Raw genomic sequence first — 18,432 nt, 5'->3', positions numbered from 1 at the left:
AAAATTGCTAACACATATATACATATACACGTATTGCAATACACGTATACACATACATACATATGCATACAATGCTCAAAACCATGTATCAGAGCATAATAATATGGTACTTATACATAGTTAATTATTTCGTGTATATATATATAAAACATTTGGAAGAAGGTAGTAATATAATTGGGAAGAACCTACATGGGCCTAAGGCCTCGTAAGTGTATTGGAACTCAATATTAATAAAAGGACAACTGTTGCAATTATAAGTAAAAAGACAGTATTTTTGTAATTGTAGAGATTTAATGAAAGGTTGTAGAATCATTTTTAACCCGACTGGATGGCAATGACAACGGCGACCGCACAGGCTGTCGATGAGTCATGTTGATAAAGATACACAAGCGAATATCAATCTAGTAGTATTAACCCGCAAGTACTTCCTTTCAAGTATTGATTGGGTTGATTAGAGTTGAGGACAGACGAAACAACAATAATATGTGATGAATGGTTAGAGTTCAACGACAACAAGGAACAATAAGTCTATCCACTTGAAGTTTCAGTTCAGCTCCAGTTCACCTTCCTTTTATTGCTGCGTCTGGTATCTGACGCTGTCTCAGACTTCACTCCTGGAATTTGGAGTCGTGTTCGTCTGAAGAGATTTAAAGAATGTCAACGACGACGAAGCTCAAAACGGAACATTTACATCGTTTCTACATCAGAGACACATATAAATAGGTGAAGTGGTAGTCTCATTGTCTCATAAGGTACACAATTGAGTGCACTATGATGTGATAGACACGATCTCTAAGCACGGTGGAGCAACCGAGTTTTCTACACATAACGTAGCTATTAGCAATTGTGTACCTGATGAGACAATGAGACTACCACTTCACCTATTTATAGGTGTCTCTGATGTCGAAACTATGTAAATGTTTCGTTTTGAGCTTCTTTATTGTCGACTTTGGAGCTCTTCAGACAAACATGACTCCAGATTCCAGGAATCAAGTCTGAGACAGCGTCAGACACCAGACGCTGCAATAAAAGGAAGGTGAATTGGAGCTAGACAAAAAATCCAATTGAATCAACTCTTACTGCCATAGCTACGTTAAGTGTAGAAAACTCGGTTGCTCCACCATGCTTAGAGATCGTGTCTATCACATCGTAGTGCACTCAATTGTGTACCTTATGAGACAATGAGACTACCACTTCACCTATTTATAAGTGTCTCTGATGTCGAAACGATGTAAAGGATCGTTTTTAACTTCTTCGTCGTTGACATTTTTTGGATCTCTTTAGACGAACACGACTCCAGATTCCAGGAGTCAAGTCTGAGACAGTGTCAGATACCAGACGCTGCAATAAAAGGAAGGTGAAACTGGAGCTAGACTCAAAATTCAATTTAATCAATCCTTCCTACCATAGCTACGTTATTTGTAGAAAACTCGGTTGCTCCACCGTGCTTAGAGATCGTGTCTATCACATCGTAGTGCACTCAATTGTGCACCTGATGAGACAATGAGACTGCAACTTCACCTACTTATAGGTGTCTCTGATGTCAAAACGATGCAAATGTTTCGTTTTGAGCTTCTTCGTCGTTGACATTCTTTGGATCTCTTTCGACGAACACGACTCCAGATTCCAGGAGTCAAGTCTGAGACAGCGTCAGATACCAGACGCTGCAATAAAAGGAAGGTGAACTGGAGCTAGACTCAAAATTCAATTTAATGAACCCTTCCTACCATAGCTACGTTATTTTTCCGTACTCTATCCATTTCTTCGCCATCCAACGATAGTGGCCAAATCCTTCACGCGTTTTTTAAACCGGACATCGAAACGCATCAGGGAAGTTGTGATGCAAACACACGTTACTGTAATGCAAGTAATGGAGTAAAGTGCATCAGACAAAATGCAGTTTGGTGTATTGCAGGGGTTAATCACAACGAATGGACTGTGACAAACCGGACGAACGCTAGTAACATTGCAGCAGCGCGCGATGCATTATTAGCACGTTCCACAACTGTTGGCGGCTATGTATAGCGCCTGTGGGCCGCACAGGTGTTATGTGCTGTGTGGTCAGGTCAGTATCCTTGCCAACTCTCTCACGCCACTCTGTCTGCTCCGACCTCCGCCACGCCGCACCACCATCTGTCGTCGCCCCTCACCGAAATAACCGGCGGCGGAGTGCGTTTCCGAAACCGACTGATTACCTCCTGTCCACGCGGAAGTCTGGTGACTTGCGATGTCGAAACGGATGAACCACGAGCTCCTAATTGTTGACTATAAGGTCATTCCGTTATTATTTCGTGAAGGAAACACTACGTTTCGAGATCTGCAATCTGATGTCTTCTTCAGGTGAATAGGTAACCTAACAATAATTACAAATTATGTTAAAATAAACAAAGGTTGTGACACAATGAACGCTCATTACTGATTTTTTTGCATCACTGAACGATGGAAAATGTCCGGAAAAATCCTGTTTCCTTCACAATCTTTTCATCGTCAAAAACAAACTTCAAACAAAGTAGTATTTCGTAATAAATAGTTGTGCCTTACCTCTGGATCTTGGTCACTGCTGTTAGGTCAATGGTAGTGAGAAGGTTACTAATATTTCAGAAATTTTGCAAAGTTGTTTCATACAGGAAACACTACGTTTCGAGATCTGCAGTCTGATCTCTTCTTCAGGTGAATAACTAATCTAACACATAATTACAAACTAGGTTAAAATAAACAAATCATACCGGAGCGTTGTGGCACACTGAACGCTCGTTACTGATTTTTTGTTTCACTGAACGATGGCAAATGTTCGGAAAATCCTGTTTCCTTCACAATTATTCCATCGTCAAAAACAAAATTCAAACAAAGTAGTATTTCATAATAACTGGTTGTATCTTAAGTGCTGATGACCCATAGAGATCACAGCTGCTAGGTCAGTGGTAGTGTGACGGATAACTAATATTGCAGAAATTTCTCAAAGGTATTTCCATTTAGCTGAGTTCCATCTTGCGTTTCCATTTTATTTTATTTGATCAGGAATCAAAAGTATGTCCGAAAACGCTAGTTTTCTATGTTCTTCCTGTGTATTTTTTGTCTAATCCCCGAGAAAATCCCCACGAAAAACAGTTGAGTTAGCTCGGGGAACAAAAAATGTCGGGGACGAAAAAACTCAAGACGAACTCTTTGCATCGTTTCGACATCAGAGAGTTTAGGCTACACTATATTTTGTAATATAGGCGAAGAGGTATTCTCATTGTCTCATCAGTTGCATAATTCCTCACCAACTCTTTTTGGATCTCTTCGGACGAACATGGCTCCAGATTCAAGGAATCAAGTCTGTGATAGCGTCAGCACTAAGAGGAAGGCGACCTTGAACTCTTGAACTAAACTCAAACTTTCAGATTGAATCATCCCTTTCCACAATAGCTAAGTTATGTATAATCTTTCTGATTGTTTGAACAAGATTATGATCGTACCCAGACGGTCTGACACGATAGCCTACGTCCTCAGTTCGGCTATTGCCTATCACGAAAATAAAATTCTAGAGAGTCTAATCACAAATGCTTTTGTGGGAGCGATCAAATTTTATATACTCATCTGTATTGATGTACTCTATAGAGAAAGTTGGAGTTCCAACCCCGGCTATCTCTATAGCGACTAGACGTTTAATATTTGCACTAGTAAAGGTCTCCCCACACCGCTCGTACCTCACAATAATATCAAGTGGGGAAATTCACACTGGCGTATTAATACGCGAGCGACGCAAGCCACGTATTGATACGTTTAGACAGCTACCTTAGCTAGCTATGCGCCGTACACGTAGTTCGACCACGCGCATGTGCACTTTGCACCCTGTGGGCCGCGGAAATTGTATATGTCTGTAATGTGTTCTTTTGCGGCTTGAGCAGGTCACTTTGGCGTAGGTTTCCAGCATGTATTGTAGGCGCTTCTTACTTCCTCAGGGGTACCAACTTCAGTTATGAAGTATATCAGTGTTGTACGCACTGTCCATACCGCGAAAGCACAGCCTCCACGATTTAGCAAGAGTTTTTCACACCTCGTCTGCACCTACCTACTCTACAGTTAAACACTCTTCTAATCATTAAGATTCTTCTGTGGGTAAGGACGAATAAAGTACCGTTGCAATGGAAATCCTTCATCTCCCACTACAAAGTACGGTACTTGAGACTCTCCTGCTACCAAAAAGTTCGTCTTCAGGCACCGAAAGGCTGTAGTTTGTGCTTTTCAGGAAAACAGAGGAATCACATTCCTTTCACTATGGTCCTACGTCAATGGATAGTTGTACTCAGCGTCAACAAATTGTAGCAACACAGTTGAATAGAATTATTTATAGTTGTAGTACAATAATCCTGAAAATGGTGGACACTGAATTTTAACATGTTTACCGTCCACATGCATACATCCCTGAACAAACTAAAGTGAGCAACTTTGTGAAACGCGGTAGAGGGGTGGAGCTACGTCTGCATCGTAGCTTGCGGTGTGAAGACCGCTTCGCCGACGTATTAATACGCCCAAGACATATTAATACGTGGGCCACGGCGGTGTAGTAAACCTTAATGCTGTAAAATTGATTCCTAAGTAGTCGGTAACAATGTAGAATAATTTGTGAAATTGTTTTAGCGTTAGTTAACTATACTGAAGAAAGTTCGAGATTGGGGATGTATAACGGAATTTGAACGTGTGTTTTGTAAACAAATATGCTTATTTAAAGCACATTTTAAGCTAAAGTACTGACATTTGGTTTACATACTGTGAGTATCCTTAAGTATACTATATTTTAGAAAGAACAATGTTCATTTTTACAGTTTCAAAATGGCGAAAGTTTCTTCCGAAAGATTTTCGGTTATGAGTTTCTTAGAGGGTGTCTACTAATACACAACAATTATTACAATGCGTTCACAAAACAAACAATACTGAGTTTTTCATAATTTTATAAGATTAACAATGTATTATTTTATTGAAACTCCATTTGATCAAAACTCTTTTTAATATTTTTACAACGTAATCCAATAATACCGCACTGTTATATGATTACTCTTTGAGGTTTGCTTAGGTTAAAAACACGGTATGTCCAAACATTTTATTTAAAAATGGTTCTATTACCTATTTTCTTTTATTAATTAATGCAAGCTAATAATACTGATGTTCTACTTCACAAGACTGTACGAGCATTATTGTGTTATGGACTGTCTTTAATGTTCTGTGCCCTGACCCATCACCCTCAATTATTCTACTCAATCCGTATTAACCTCAATGCGCCTTGTTCACCCATTTCACTCATCCTCCACTCAAATTAAACATAAGTTACGTTGTTTTCTGCATCTTAAAAATATAATTTCCCAAAACAACATCCCCCAAGCGGCTGGATTACTGCAACATACCGCTAATTCTGGAAATCAATTTTTTTCATACACGATTATTTTACCTTCATCTGTGATAAAAACAACACATTTACATTAAGTAAGAATCGTATACATTAATGGATTATTTCGTTTAAATGTATTCTTTAACATTGTCCATTCCATTGCTGTAATAATTGCTTAAGATTATTATAGGTTGTTTCGGGATTTCCTTTAGGAATGTGAGAAACATTATACCTCTTTTAAAATAATTCGCCATTGTAGAATATAAATATGCCAAGCTGCTGACAAGAATCTCTTTAACTACAGAGGATGAAGAGATCTTAATTAAGACCGGTGCTTCTTACTAAGTGAATAATTTATGACATCCCTTGAAGACTCGGAGTTAAAACAAACATACATGACGTAAAATCAATTACCATAATTTAATAGAGTTCCTGCCAATCAATCCAGCATAAACACCGCTACCTTTAGAAATGAATGTGAATTTTAATTAAAACATGTTCTGTATTATTTTCTTCTTCGTTGTCGTCCCTTCCGTACTCGTTTTCTTGTTTAAGATTACGTCTTTTAAAATTTCAAATTGAGAATAACGGTTGTTTCCAAATAAAAGTAGCCTATTAACAAGAAATTATATTGTTTCAATAAAGTTTATTTTTTATACTAGTCAAGAACGTGTACTTGTACAATATCTCTTATTGTATTTTATTATTTATTTTAAGTTTTGGTGGAATAATTTTAAGTTGAAAAGCCTTATGTACTAGTGAATAATTAGTTAGGCTGGGGTTAATTATAAAATGTTGTATTTTTCTCAGGGACTACAAGCCGATTTTTTCACTGGCTGGCCGCTCTTGCTCACCCACAAACCTTAAAAATCAAATATTGCATCATATCCTGATGTTTACTTTACAAACTGGTGTTTTTTTTTTTTTTTAACTTAAAGAACGCTTTATGTACAAAATACTAAGCTTATGGTCGAGTGAACATTTTTAAACGGCGAAAAATATCAAATTTCACTAAATTGTTGATTTTTTTCCGACTGCCACTGTTGTAGACGCATAGCCTTTACCTGTAACTACAGTTTCTCACGTAAGACTAGTAGCTTCATTGCAGGCGTTGCCAAGCAATACAGATACAGATCTGTATTGCCAATATTGCCTACCCAGGTCTGCACGGCGCAGTCGGCCTTGAATAATTTAGTTCTCAATGAGAAGCATAAATTACTATCATAACCGTGTATCCTAACTTAATTTAGGTAATTCCGTTATTTTGTTCTAGTTTACACTCACTGTTGTATTATTTTGATCTTTGTTATATTATTTATATAACAGTTGGTGTATTCTCGGAACGGATTAGCCATGTAATGTAACATGTAATTTGTGTTATAGAAGTATAAGATCGATGTTGCTGATAATGCAGACAAGATTATTCTTTAATGCGTAGTAGATAACGGTACCTAGGTGTCTATACGTCTCTCTGAGGTTAACACTAGGACAGGACTTGGTAATGTTGTGCCATATTCCAGTAAATGGTAGTTTCTTGGTTTGGCCGCATGGTAGCGCTGTGAACTGTGTTCCAGTGTGACTTCTGTGGTTTGTATAGTCGTTTGTGTCTCGTCAAACCTCTCGTTTAAATCGTTACTCAATGAGTGTTCTCGTTGCAAAACTAGCAACCGTCGATTTAATAAAGGACAACGCTGCCTTGAAGAATTTAAAATTAAATGCTCTTCACTTTAAATAGAAATGAACAATTTGTTCAAATTAGAGTATAACAATTTATGTTTTGTATGTAGGCAGACGTAGTGTTACAGTTTATAGCGTTACGGCTTACACATTGTACACAGAGGGCACTGTTAAATTTGTTGAATGTTCCTGGAAAGTAGAGCCATAGATTTACAGGCAAGACAGAAAATTTAACAGATATTTTAAAATGTTAGAGACAACAGTAAGAACCTTGAGTAGAAGAAAAACATAATGTTTACGAATACTCAATTGTGCTCACTGGCCAAAACTCTTCTCATTAAATTATTAAAATGATAGTCCAGTGACCAGTACTTTGTCAATGCAGTACACCTGGACTCAAAACTATCTATTTCTGATCCTTTTATTCCATCTTTGACCAGATTTAAGCACGCCCCTATACAGTTAACCTGAGACGTACAAGCATAGAGTTACATATTATACCACACCTATGGTACAAGGAATTGGGAACGCCCATACTGATTTGTAACTGCGAGGTCATCGCGTTGAACATCTAAACCTAACCTACAAATTTCCAACTTAGCAGTCGCGAACCTAAATAGCAATGAACAGATTACGTAAAACATAAAAGGGTACCTTAAGCAATTGGAATACTCGACGTGGAGCCTCTTTCTTCTCTATTCTGTTCATACTTCTTCTATTTACAGTAAATCATTCACAGTCTCTGCTTGTCGACTCTGGAATTATCTCCCGGATCATATCAGAGGTATTCGTGGTCGGGAGCGGTTTCGGGGGGTGCTTTAGGATCATCTGTTTCGGGCCTCGTCGGGTTGACGATATCGTGGCATAGGGTATAGGAAGATGGCTTTGTATGAATGGTGAATGGGTGAATGTCTGTTAATTTTAATTTTTACTTTTATTTCTTTATTGTTAATATTATGAAGAATCTTCTTTTCATTTTATTATTTTAATATAGATTATCATACTTGAATGTAGACTATACTGTGGCTCTTTTTTCACTGATAGTATCATTTATAAATTTATAGTTAGGTGTAAGAGAGGACTTAATAGTCCTAACCTCGCCAATTAAATATATTTTTCTTTGTGGTTAATAAAGACATTTTTCATTTCATTTAATTTTTTTATCTCATTAGTCTTAAATACGTAATGATTGCTTGTTCATGGCTGACACCAAATTAGAATTGATACCAAATGATGTAACAGCGAACTGTGGTGTGTTACAGTGGGGATAGTGGAACCCGGCATCGACCTGTTGGCGTCCCTCCAGCTTCACAACACCAGCCGGCAGGGCGTCACCCTGGCTCCCGGGCCTCAACGTCTTCGGCCGGCCTTCTACTTGCAAGGTACTGTCACTAGCTACTAGGCATCTCACATGGCTGTCCGTTTGGTGGTTTGTTTGTCAGTGGCGGACAGTTACTAGTCATAGCGACTTGCCGCTTTTGTATATTGTCGTTGAACAAATTAGGAGAACGATCTCTAGAGCGTATAAGGCAAAGGGGTTGGAATAAAACGTTTCGGAAACCACGTCGTATACGTCATATACTAGCGGCGGCTGGTTATTTAGTGGTTTTTCCGAGAGTAAAACTAACAGAGGTATTGAATATTTACAGTAAATAATGTCATTTAAGGCGTTTTACATTTTTCTAACAAACAGAAAAGAATATAATAGATACATTTTTTCCTGAAGCGAAATTAGGTCCTTTCTTACATTTAACCTCTTAAACAAAAACAATCTTAATAGTACAAAATAAGGCATATTAACTCAAACTTACTAAACACAATATTCCATTTTTCTTCCATTAACACAGTCACGAATCAAAGAGTAGCCCCGCCGCCCGCCACGATCATCCGGTCCAGGTATCTTCGTCTCAGCTCCGCCACAAACCGTTCCCGGCTCCTGGTAAGGAGTTCCATAATCTACAGGCATTAGCGGTAAAGGTTCGGTTATATGTGGTTGCTCTTTGTATTGGAATTCTGAGACTCCAATAGGTCGTGCACTAGATCGTGTATTTCTTGCGCCACTCTCTGCCAAAAACTGAAAGTTTTCAGATAGATATTTTGGTGAATCCGTATTAATAATAGAGTACAATGTACAACAATGACAAAATGCGAATCGATATTGAACCAGCTAATTTTTGAATTGATGACTGGATAAAATATGGCGTAACATGATCCCTTCGACGTAAATCAAACAGAAAGCGAATGCAGTAACTTTGTGCTCTTTGCAGTTTAGTGCTAAGGGCTCCAGTCATGTCATTGATTACAGAATTGCATTAGGGAAATACAAGTGATCTGATCAACAGAAGTTTAATGTGAAATAGTAAAAGCAACGAACACCCTGTTACAGGTGTACACCACTGCATCGGTCCATCCAAGTGTGTTGTTTATGATTAGTCCTAGACTTTTCACCCTTTCAATGTATGCTAAGAGTTCTTCGTCTACAGTATTTTCGGTGTATTTTGTAGATCAATGGAGTTGGCAAGTCGTTTATGACAGACAATAAGTTTTGCAAAACCATCACCCTATTCTATTATTACTCATACTCGATCTTTTAGTCTAAGTACGATTTATTGCCTTATAGAATACAGTTTCACTATTCTAATAACTAATTTAATTATGGATATTAACTTAAATTAAATGTATGGTGTCATAAACGTATGTGATATATGTATAAAGGCATGTGATATTTGACATTTACATCTCCACAAAACCTAAGTTTGATATAACAACAGTCAATTATAGATGTATTGATTGCCTGTTAAAAGTAAATACTTCGATCTATTAACCTTGGGAAGTGACTATCTCCCTTCCTGTTAACTTTTTCATTGCAAAAGGTACGGCTTTCGTGTTAACTGAAAAAAGAATTGTGACGTCCTAACATCGTTTGGTAAAACGATGAGATTATTCATTACTTCAGAATATTTAGTGGTATGAAAATATGGAAGAATCCCCTTCCTCGAAATGTTGAAACGGAACTAGGTTGATAGTTGAAGAATTTTAAGGGGTTATGAAATTTATTTAGAAACCAAGTAAAATATATATAGTTAAAATCAGACAGAATAACGATTCAAATTTAATAAATAAGTATGTAAGTTATGCATAATTATTGCCTCCACTACTGAAATTATGGATTTGTTCTTACACTAATAACGCAAACTCTTAAAATTATTCCAATATATTTTGTTTCTCAGAGATGTTTTGGATAGCTATTTAGAAAAGTAGCTAAATCAATATGAATAGATTGTGCAATTTAATTAGTTATTCTAAATAGAACCACGTTACTCTATGTTAAAACTTCCTTTCCTTCTGAATTGCAACGCCAATTATTAACAAATCAAATACTAATATTCCATTCTTTAAACGTGGTGATTATTGAAATTGCATATTACCCTTGTATCACAATACTTGCTACGCTAATATCAAATTGTATCCATTCAAACGTATTAACTGGAGACATGAGTGTTGAAAACCAGACAATGACGCTGCTGCTGCTATCTCTTGATTACCACGGGAACTACGAGAACAAACTTTCCACGTCCGTCTCCATTTTTGAGGTTATGTTACATAATGTCGTGTTAAAATAACTTTTTATGAGTGATTCTTAAAGGTTTTGCAGGGCGTACGTGCTACAAACTGATTCAAACATTAAATTATATTCTTTAAGAATCTCAGAAAAGATTATTTCATTCAAACAGTTTTTTGTCTTTCCAATATACATCTTTCAATAAGACTGCACAACATTTTCCCAAATTACACTGTCTACGGATATTAATTTATTTTGGATTTTTAGTAAACTTTGCCATGGACATAGCTTAGTTAGAATGGAAATTAAAAATGCTGAAATACAATTGTTTTATAATTATGTATTAATTATTTGTGTGGTAGACCCACTCTACCCCAATACTAGTAAAACAACAATAAAACATGTTGGAGGAAACAGGATTTTTTCCGGATATTCTCCATCGTTCAGTGATACAAAAATCAGTAACACCAAGATTAAATTTGAGATCTGCAATCTGATCTCTTCTTCTACTTAACTTACCTAACACATAACTACAATGTAGGTTAAAATAAACAAACCATACCAGAGCATTGGGACATGCAAAAGTCAGGATCGCAAACTCCTTGTTCCTCCTTGTTGTGTGTAAACTCCACTAACTCTAAAACATGCACTTAATAAAAACAAAACAACACTAAACTATAAACTCGACTACAGAATACAGTTCACAATAGGTTTACATTTGCCGACAAACCACCTACAGTAGGACTGAGATCAGTCGTAGAACAATAAATAGCAACACATCGTGCGTTTCTGTTCAGACGAACGACATACTCAGTATAATCTTTGATTTTATTAGTTACACGAGAGATAACTCATCCAATACTATAAATTAAGGCACGGAAAACTCAGGCGCTAGCAGTGCCCTCTGTAATAATAATAATATTCTTTATTGCATGAAACAATTGCAATATTGCATGGCATGCGTCAACGTAACTATATAAAATTATAACATACATAACTACATCAGATAAATTATGTTCCTCAAGGTAAATACATACAATGCAATTCAATTCTTGTACGTATGAGAACCGGGAGTTTCATGGTTGTTGTTAATTTCAAAAACTTTCATCCCAGCGGCGCATCAAGAACTCATCAGTCGAGTAAAATGCCTTTGACATAAGAAAATATTTTAGTCGGGTTTTGAATTTTTTGTTTCATTTAGTTGTTTGATGCCCTCAGGGAGCCTATTGATTAGTCCGACTCCAACTTATGATAGTTCGAAAGGTACCGTTCTGTGCTGTTCGACTAGAAAGTTATCCCTGCCTCTAGTCCCGTATTGGTGGACATCCCTGCCCTGTCGTATTTAAGTCGGGAGTACAGGGCCACCGGGAGTGGAGGCAAGAACGTAGCCAGGAAAATATTTGGGAGGGGTCCATATAATTGATCATTTCCCGTAGTGGACATAGAGTAAAGCCTCATTTTGTTACTTAAACAGTTCTTGACTAGTTTCTTTGTTGAGAACGATCTTTTTGCAGTAAATGTCAGTAATACTGAATTATTTAAATAATAATCGTTTACTATAAAAGTAATTGAACATTTTGGAGGGGAGTCCGGACCCCTTGGACCCCCTTGCTGGCTACGTCCTTGTGTGTAAGGAGAGGCTCATACGTAGTAAATACCTAAATGGTAACATTCAAAGTAACGTGGCACAGATCTAGTGTCGGACCTCATAACTAACTGAAATAATTCCTCGGACATCAGCACATATCATCTAAATGAATGATCTATCTAATGTACTACTAATAGCCAATGGCGCAGTGTAGCGGGTACAACGGTTATCGCGAGATAACCGGATCAAGCAACGCCGAGCGTGGCTGCTGCTTGGATGGGTGACCTGTCCTTGCAAGCAGCCCGCCTGCCCGGTCATTAGTGGTGGTTCGGAAGCCACCTGTAACCCGTTGGTTACAGTTAGTAAGTGTTAGAGAAGGTTTCTTAGTCCTAACTTCGCTTGGTAAAATAAGACATATTTACTTTAATACAATAAAGGTATAATGTGTGCAGGAGACTACCGAGACCTACGGCTACCACCCAGTGTCTATCAGCAAGCAGTGGCTCTGTTACGGAACAACCTGGAGTTCACAGTGGCCGCCTCTCTACGACAGGAGGAGTTCAACTCTGGCACCATCGTTGCGTTCTCCCATGGCTTTAATCGGTATGTAAAATCCAGGTGGTGGATACAGCAGTTCAAGCAATTGGTGACTTTCAAATTCTTGAGCTAAGTGTCCGTGATAGATTTATTACTACGATATGACATAGCTGTCATGTTAGCTGTAATAAACAAATTCAACTTCAAGTAGTAGCATAATTTACAATACGTAGAGGAATGTTGCATTTCAACTTCTGATCAATTTAGCAACATTAGGAATTTAGTAAATATATGCTTTTAATTAAGTCAAACTTCAAATTACATTCTAGCTTTGTAATTTTACTGAAAACAAAGTGATTTGTACTCAACTCGTTATATTTTACTTCTTATTTTGGGTCCAAGTTTATTAAAACTAGTTGGTCAAGACTGATCAGTAGACATGACAGTAAATCTAGTTTTAGAAAAATGTAGTTAAATTTGTATTTTTTTAGCTTCTGCAGCATCCCTCAATTTCGAAGCACCCATAATGAAGCCCCTTTCCACCCATCATAATTATTGTGACTACATATCACATCAACACAGTATAACATGTAGAAAACTAGAGAAAAAAATATTATAATATCAATAATGCTTCACTATAACCATGGTCAATTTTAAAGTTCTGAGACCAAATTTCCATATTTATAAAGTAATGCCTACTAAATACAAATTTTCATGAGAATTTTTCTTGCTCCTTTTGAATCTCTTTATTTAAATATTTTTTCCCATTGCGATGCCGATACTGTGCTTTGTGCAACTTGTGGTAATGTTCACACTAACAACACTATCATACCACACTAAATGTTAATAGCAGATGTGTTTATTAGCATTTGATAATTCATCATTCATCAGGAACACACAAACTTTTTTTGTTATGGGTGTAATACCTTCTAAGGGTCACATCTGCCTAAGGCCAGCTCTGTTATCAAAGATTTATACCCTTGATTAAGAAACCATTAGATGATAAGAAGAAAATTTAAAAACTGTTATTAACTGTTCCATAATTTTTATATGTATTGCCTTAAAATTGTCGTTTATGGGTTTGATTAGTTAATTTATGATTTAATTTAGTGTATGTATTTCAATTTTGTTTACTTTATATGTAAATACAAACACTTTTTCTTAGTGCAATATATGTATAGCTGAAGTAACGTACTTAACAGCTTCTGAGTTTGACAGACCATTCCAAGCCTGAATGTTGAAATCTAAGTTTAATAGGTTGAAAACCCATTCATGCAGAGATTAGCCATACCGTTTACATTTTTTCATCAGCAAAAGTATAAATACGTAATGAAAAACCAAATTATAATTTTGTTATACACAATATTTGTATATAGGGAACAGTTTTTCTTTTAGATTGAGAGTTAAATAAGGAATATCCTAGCCGAAAATGCCTGTCACAGGAACATGGGACATGCAACTGCTATACACGGTTCTAATAATGTGTTTACTGCTCCATTCCGCTTTGAAGACAAATAATTTACACTGACTTTTACAGCCCCTGAAGATGTTTACTGCCTGAGGTGATATACGTTTATACCTGTTCCAAGGCTCTTGTCTGTAACAAATCACACAGTTCGTGAAGTTGTATAATGAATTTTATGTAATTTGTAATTTTCTGTTTAAACTGTAAGAAAAAAAGGCTTAGTAGGAAATTATTACCATTTCTTCAGTGAAGCAGACTTTCAATTTACGCAGTATGAAAATTTCTCTTGCTAATTTATTACAAAGAATTTCTATATGGCTTTCCCAGCTTAGCTAGAAAGAAGATTTCTAGTAGTTTAAAAGTCTTAAAACATTTGTAAATAATGTTGTTCATTGAAAATTTATATTTTCTGTTTTGCTATTGTTTACAACAAGCCTGATAGCCTGAAACCACTCAGTTGGTACCTCATTGCATTTTCTTGTTGTTTTATAAAATCATTAATTTATTGTACTATGGTGATTTAGAAGAGTAGTATTATCAGCAAACAAAACTGACATACAGGGTAAATTGAAAGCAAAATCATTAACAACAACGATAAATAAAAAAGGACCTAAAACCAAGCCTTGAGGCACACCAATTTTAATGGTTTGTATAAGAGACAAATTAGAACCCTGAACAATAATTTTTTTCTATTTTTCAAATAAGATACCAATAAATTTAACTCACTACCTTGCACACCATAGCAATAAAGTTTACTTATAAGTAACTCATGAGGTATGCTGTCGAAGGCTTTAGACAAATCAATTAAGGTTGCAGATGATGTTGTTTTTTATTCAAAACTATGAATAATATTAGCAACTAGAGTTTCTGCAGCTTTTGTTGTATTCAGTCCTGGTAAAAACCCAAACTGCTCTTTATATAAGAGACCATTTAGTATGAAAAAGGTTTGTATCTGGTTTTTAATACAGTATTCAAATATTTTGCATACAAATATGTATTAAAGATATGGGACGATAACTAGAAGGGTTTGTTTGATCACCTTTCTTAAATAGGAACTATTTTTAAACATTGAGGAAATGTGTCTTCAATTAACATTTGATTAATTAATTAGTTAGTGGTTCAGCTTTGACACTGGTAATCTATTTAGTAATCTTATTCGAAATGAAAACTACTTTCGCAGGACTGGCAAGAGTAAAGTTGATTGTAACATGTTACAACTTGCATGTGGTTAACAGGTACTTAGAGCTCCAGTCGAGTGGGCGCAAGGATGAGGTGCGGTTGCACTACACAGGCCACGACGCGATGGTGCACATAGAAACCTTCCCTTACAGGCTAGCCGACAACATCTGGCACAAGGTGAAAAATATCAAGCATTTAACTCTGTAGCAACACTTTATACAGTCTACAATAGTGTTTTAATTTAAGAAAACTTAATTTTTACAGGCGGTGTTACCTTTTTTTCATTTATAATGTAGTGAGATTTCTAAAAATTGGAAAATAACATTCTCATGGAAAGTTATAATGTATATGATAAGTGTATACCTGTATAACATGTTTGAAAATTTTTAAATTTAAATCTTGAGTAATCCTTATTTAGTTGTTTTTTTCTGTGCAGTTCTTTATGAATTTTATCATATAATATATATGGTTATTTGGACCATTTATAAGCTATTTAGAGTCGTTTGCATATCTGTTTTAAGTCAAAGGTTAGTAGATTTGCAATTAATTTACCATTTTAGTTGTATCTCTAACAGCAGACACTTATTTTTTTAACACAAATAATATTGTCTGTTATCAATAAAAACTTGAACAATTAAATTAATACAACACAGTTTAAGATAATCAAGCAAGTTTTTAAATCTTCATGAATTTATGTGTATTTATTTTATTGTCTTTCTGTACATGGCCCATTTTATAAGTTTATCAAGTTCTTGAGTAAAAAAAGATAGTTAATATAAATAATGTTTTGTACATTACATAATTATGCAAAGAAGTACATGTGAGATCTCATAGTTAATAGATAAATTTTGGCATTGAAACCTACAAAATGCACATGATCAGGGAATAGTCTGGACTCAAGGACGTAGCCAGTGAGGGGATCTAAAGAGTTCGAACCCTCCCAAATTTTCAATTTTTTCAAGTACTTTTTAGTAAACCATTATTATTATTTAAATAATTCAGTATTACTGACATGTACTGCTGAAAGATCGTTCTCAACAAAAAAATGGGTCAAGAACTTTTTAAGGAATGGAATGGGGCCTTATTCTCTGTCCACTACGGGAAAATATCACTTGTCTGGATCCCCCAACATTTTTTCCTTGCTACGTTCTTTTCTGGAATTTCATTATTACCGCTATGTTTATTATTTGTTATCAATTAACCTCTCAAAGTAACATGAAAATATCATATTTAACAACTTTTAAAATATACACAAGGTGTTTCAATAGCATAACTAACTTAAAGTTTGTATGAATTAAAACATTATTGCGTACTCTGAAATGAAGCTAAAATATCAAATAGAAATTAATTTTTAGTTGTTCTTTTCCACTTCTACAGGTATTTACTAGTTTATCAGTTCTGCTGATAGATGATATTGTACTTAAAAAATGACTTACATCAACGTTATAAATCGTTGATTTGTGTACGAATAAAGTTGATTTACAATGTTGCTTTGAGACGTATTCAGCTGTGACTGTGTGGTTGAACGGTTAGGTAGCAGTGAGCGTCAGTGGTGCCCAGGTACAGCTGATGGTAGACTGTCACCCTCTCTACCGACGATTGCTCAGTCGCACTCCGGACACCAACTTCACGCTGCCGCAACTCACCCTCTGGGTCGGCCAACGCAACAACAAACACTCTCTCTTCAAGGTACTGTTACACATAAACTCTTGGCTACTTTTTACTATTTTTACTAATGACCTCCCAAGTTTCTTGTCCAATAATTTTGTGTTTTATATGCTGACGACACAACATTGTTAAATGTAGGAAAAGATTAAGATCTGTTACTTGAAAACAGTGAAACCACATTTAAAAATTCTTGCATATGGCTTGAAAATAATAAATTACTATTTAATAAAAGTAAGACAGAAAGAATTGTTTTTAGGCTTAAAGACACTGATATAATAGATCTGTTAAACTCCTAGGAATAAATGTAGACTGCAAGCTTAGTTAAAATGAACACACAAATCAATTGTGTAAAAAATTGGTTAGAGTTCTTTACTTATTGAGGAAACTAAAAACATGTGCCAGTAAGGAACTTATTTTAAATGCTTATTACCTTATTACTTATACAGTACAACTCTTTAGGGGAACCCCTCTGGGGCATCTGGGGCTCAAATTTTCAGTGAAGTTAAATGTCTACTATTTTATTTATGTCATTGTGCTACTATTTAATTGACTTATGTGACAAAGCCTTTAGTAACTTATATGTTATTTAACAGCAATAAACAAATTGAATTGAATACTTTTAAATTACGCTAAGGTTCAAGCTAAAATAAAAACGAAAAATAAAGATCTAAAGATTACTAATTTTGTCTCTCTATTCAGTTTGTACTATTAAAGTTAAGGCACCGCCCTGCTGTGTATTCTGTAATATGCTAACATAAACATACATGTGTGCATGTGCAAACACACACGTACACACTACAAGTATATGTATTGTGAATGCATGCATACAGGGTGGTAATGAAGTTACTCACCTAGTTGTTTGTAAAAAAAATAACAATAAAACGTTTTAGAAGATGTTAATTAGTCTAATACTCAGTTTTTTTTTTGTATTCTTTATTTTGTTTCTTTGCTCAACATGGAAGTGGGCTACTTAAGTGTTTGAAATGACATGGCTGGTCCTTTCTTGTGACCCACCAAATAAAAGAACATAAACACTAAACCCAATGCCATAAAAAAATCTGTATCTTGTCCGAATATAAAATTGGTACCGGTATTTAACGTTTGAAGCTTAAATTAAATAATAAGCACCTCCAAAAAAACAATAAAATTTGAAATTAGGATTTCATCACTTTTTCGTGTTCACGTATTAAAGAATTCTCTGTTTTCTAAATGTAACACTTTTTCTTAATTCATTATATGTAGCAATCTCAATCATGCACAGCTTGTGTTGAAAAAAGTAAGAATCTTTGGATTCAGCTTTTAATAAATCATCATGTAACATAACCATAAAGCGTGTTACTATTTCATAATTTTTAATTGCCTCTCAAAACCCCATTTTTTACAATAAG

At 35.6% G+C, this 18,432-nt stretch overlaps 1 protein-coding gene across 1 annotated transcript in view; it reads left to right on the top strand.

Annotated features, from left to right (window-relative positions):
• The window catches only part of LOC124363389 (protein kinase C-binding protein NELL1-like), a 112,576-nt gene that overhangs the window by 62,764 nt on the left and 31,380 nt on the right, over positions 1–18,432 (top strand). Inside the window, exons 4-7 of the mRNA XM_046818640.1 lie at positions 8,308–8,427; positions 12,648–12,798; positions 15,433–15,553; positions 16,910–17,065. Coding sequence (XP_046674596.1) covers positions 8,308–8,427; positions 12,648–12,798; positions 15,433–15,553; positions 16,910–17,065 — 548 coding nt within the window. The remainder of the gene's footprint in view (positions 1–8,307; positions 8,428–12,647; positions 12,799–15,432; positions 15,554–16,909; positions 17,066–18,432) is intronic.

Source organism: Homalodisca vitripennis, chromosome 5 (genome assembly GCF_021130785.1).
Source record: "Homalodisca vitripennis isolate AUS2020 chromosome 5, UT_GWSS_2.1, whole genome shotgun sequence".
In the NCBI taxonomy this organism is placed as follows: Eukaryota; Metazoa; Arthropoda; class Insecta; order Hemiptera; family Cicadellidae; genus Homalodisca; species Homalodisca vitripennis.
The sequence above is the reverse complement of the archived record's forward strand: the minus strand, read 5'-3'. Positions and strand labels throughout refer to the sequence as shown.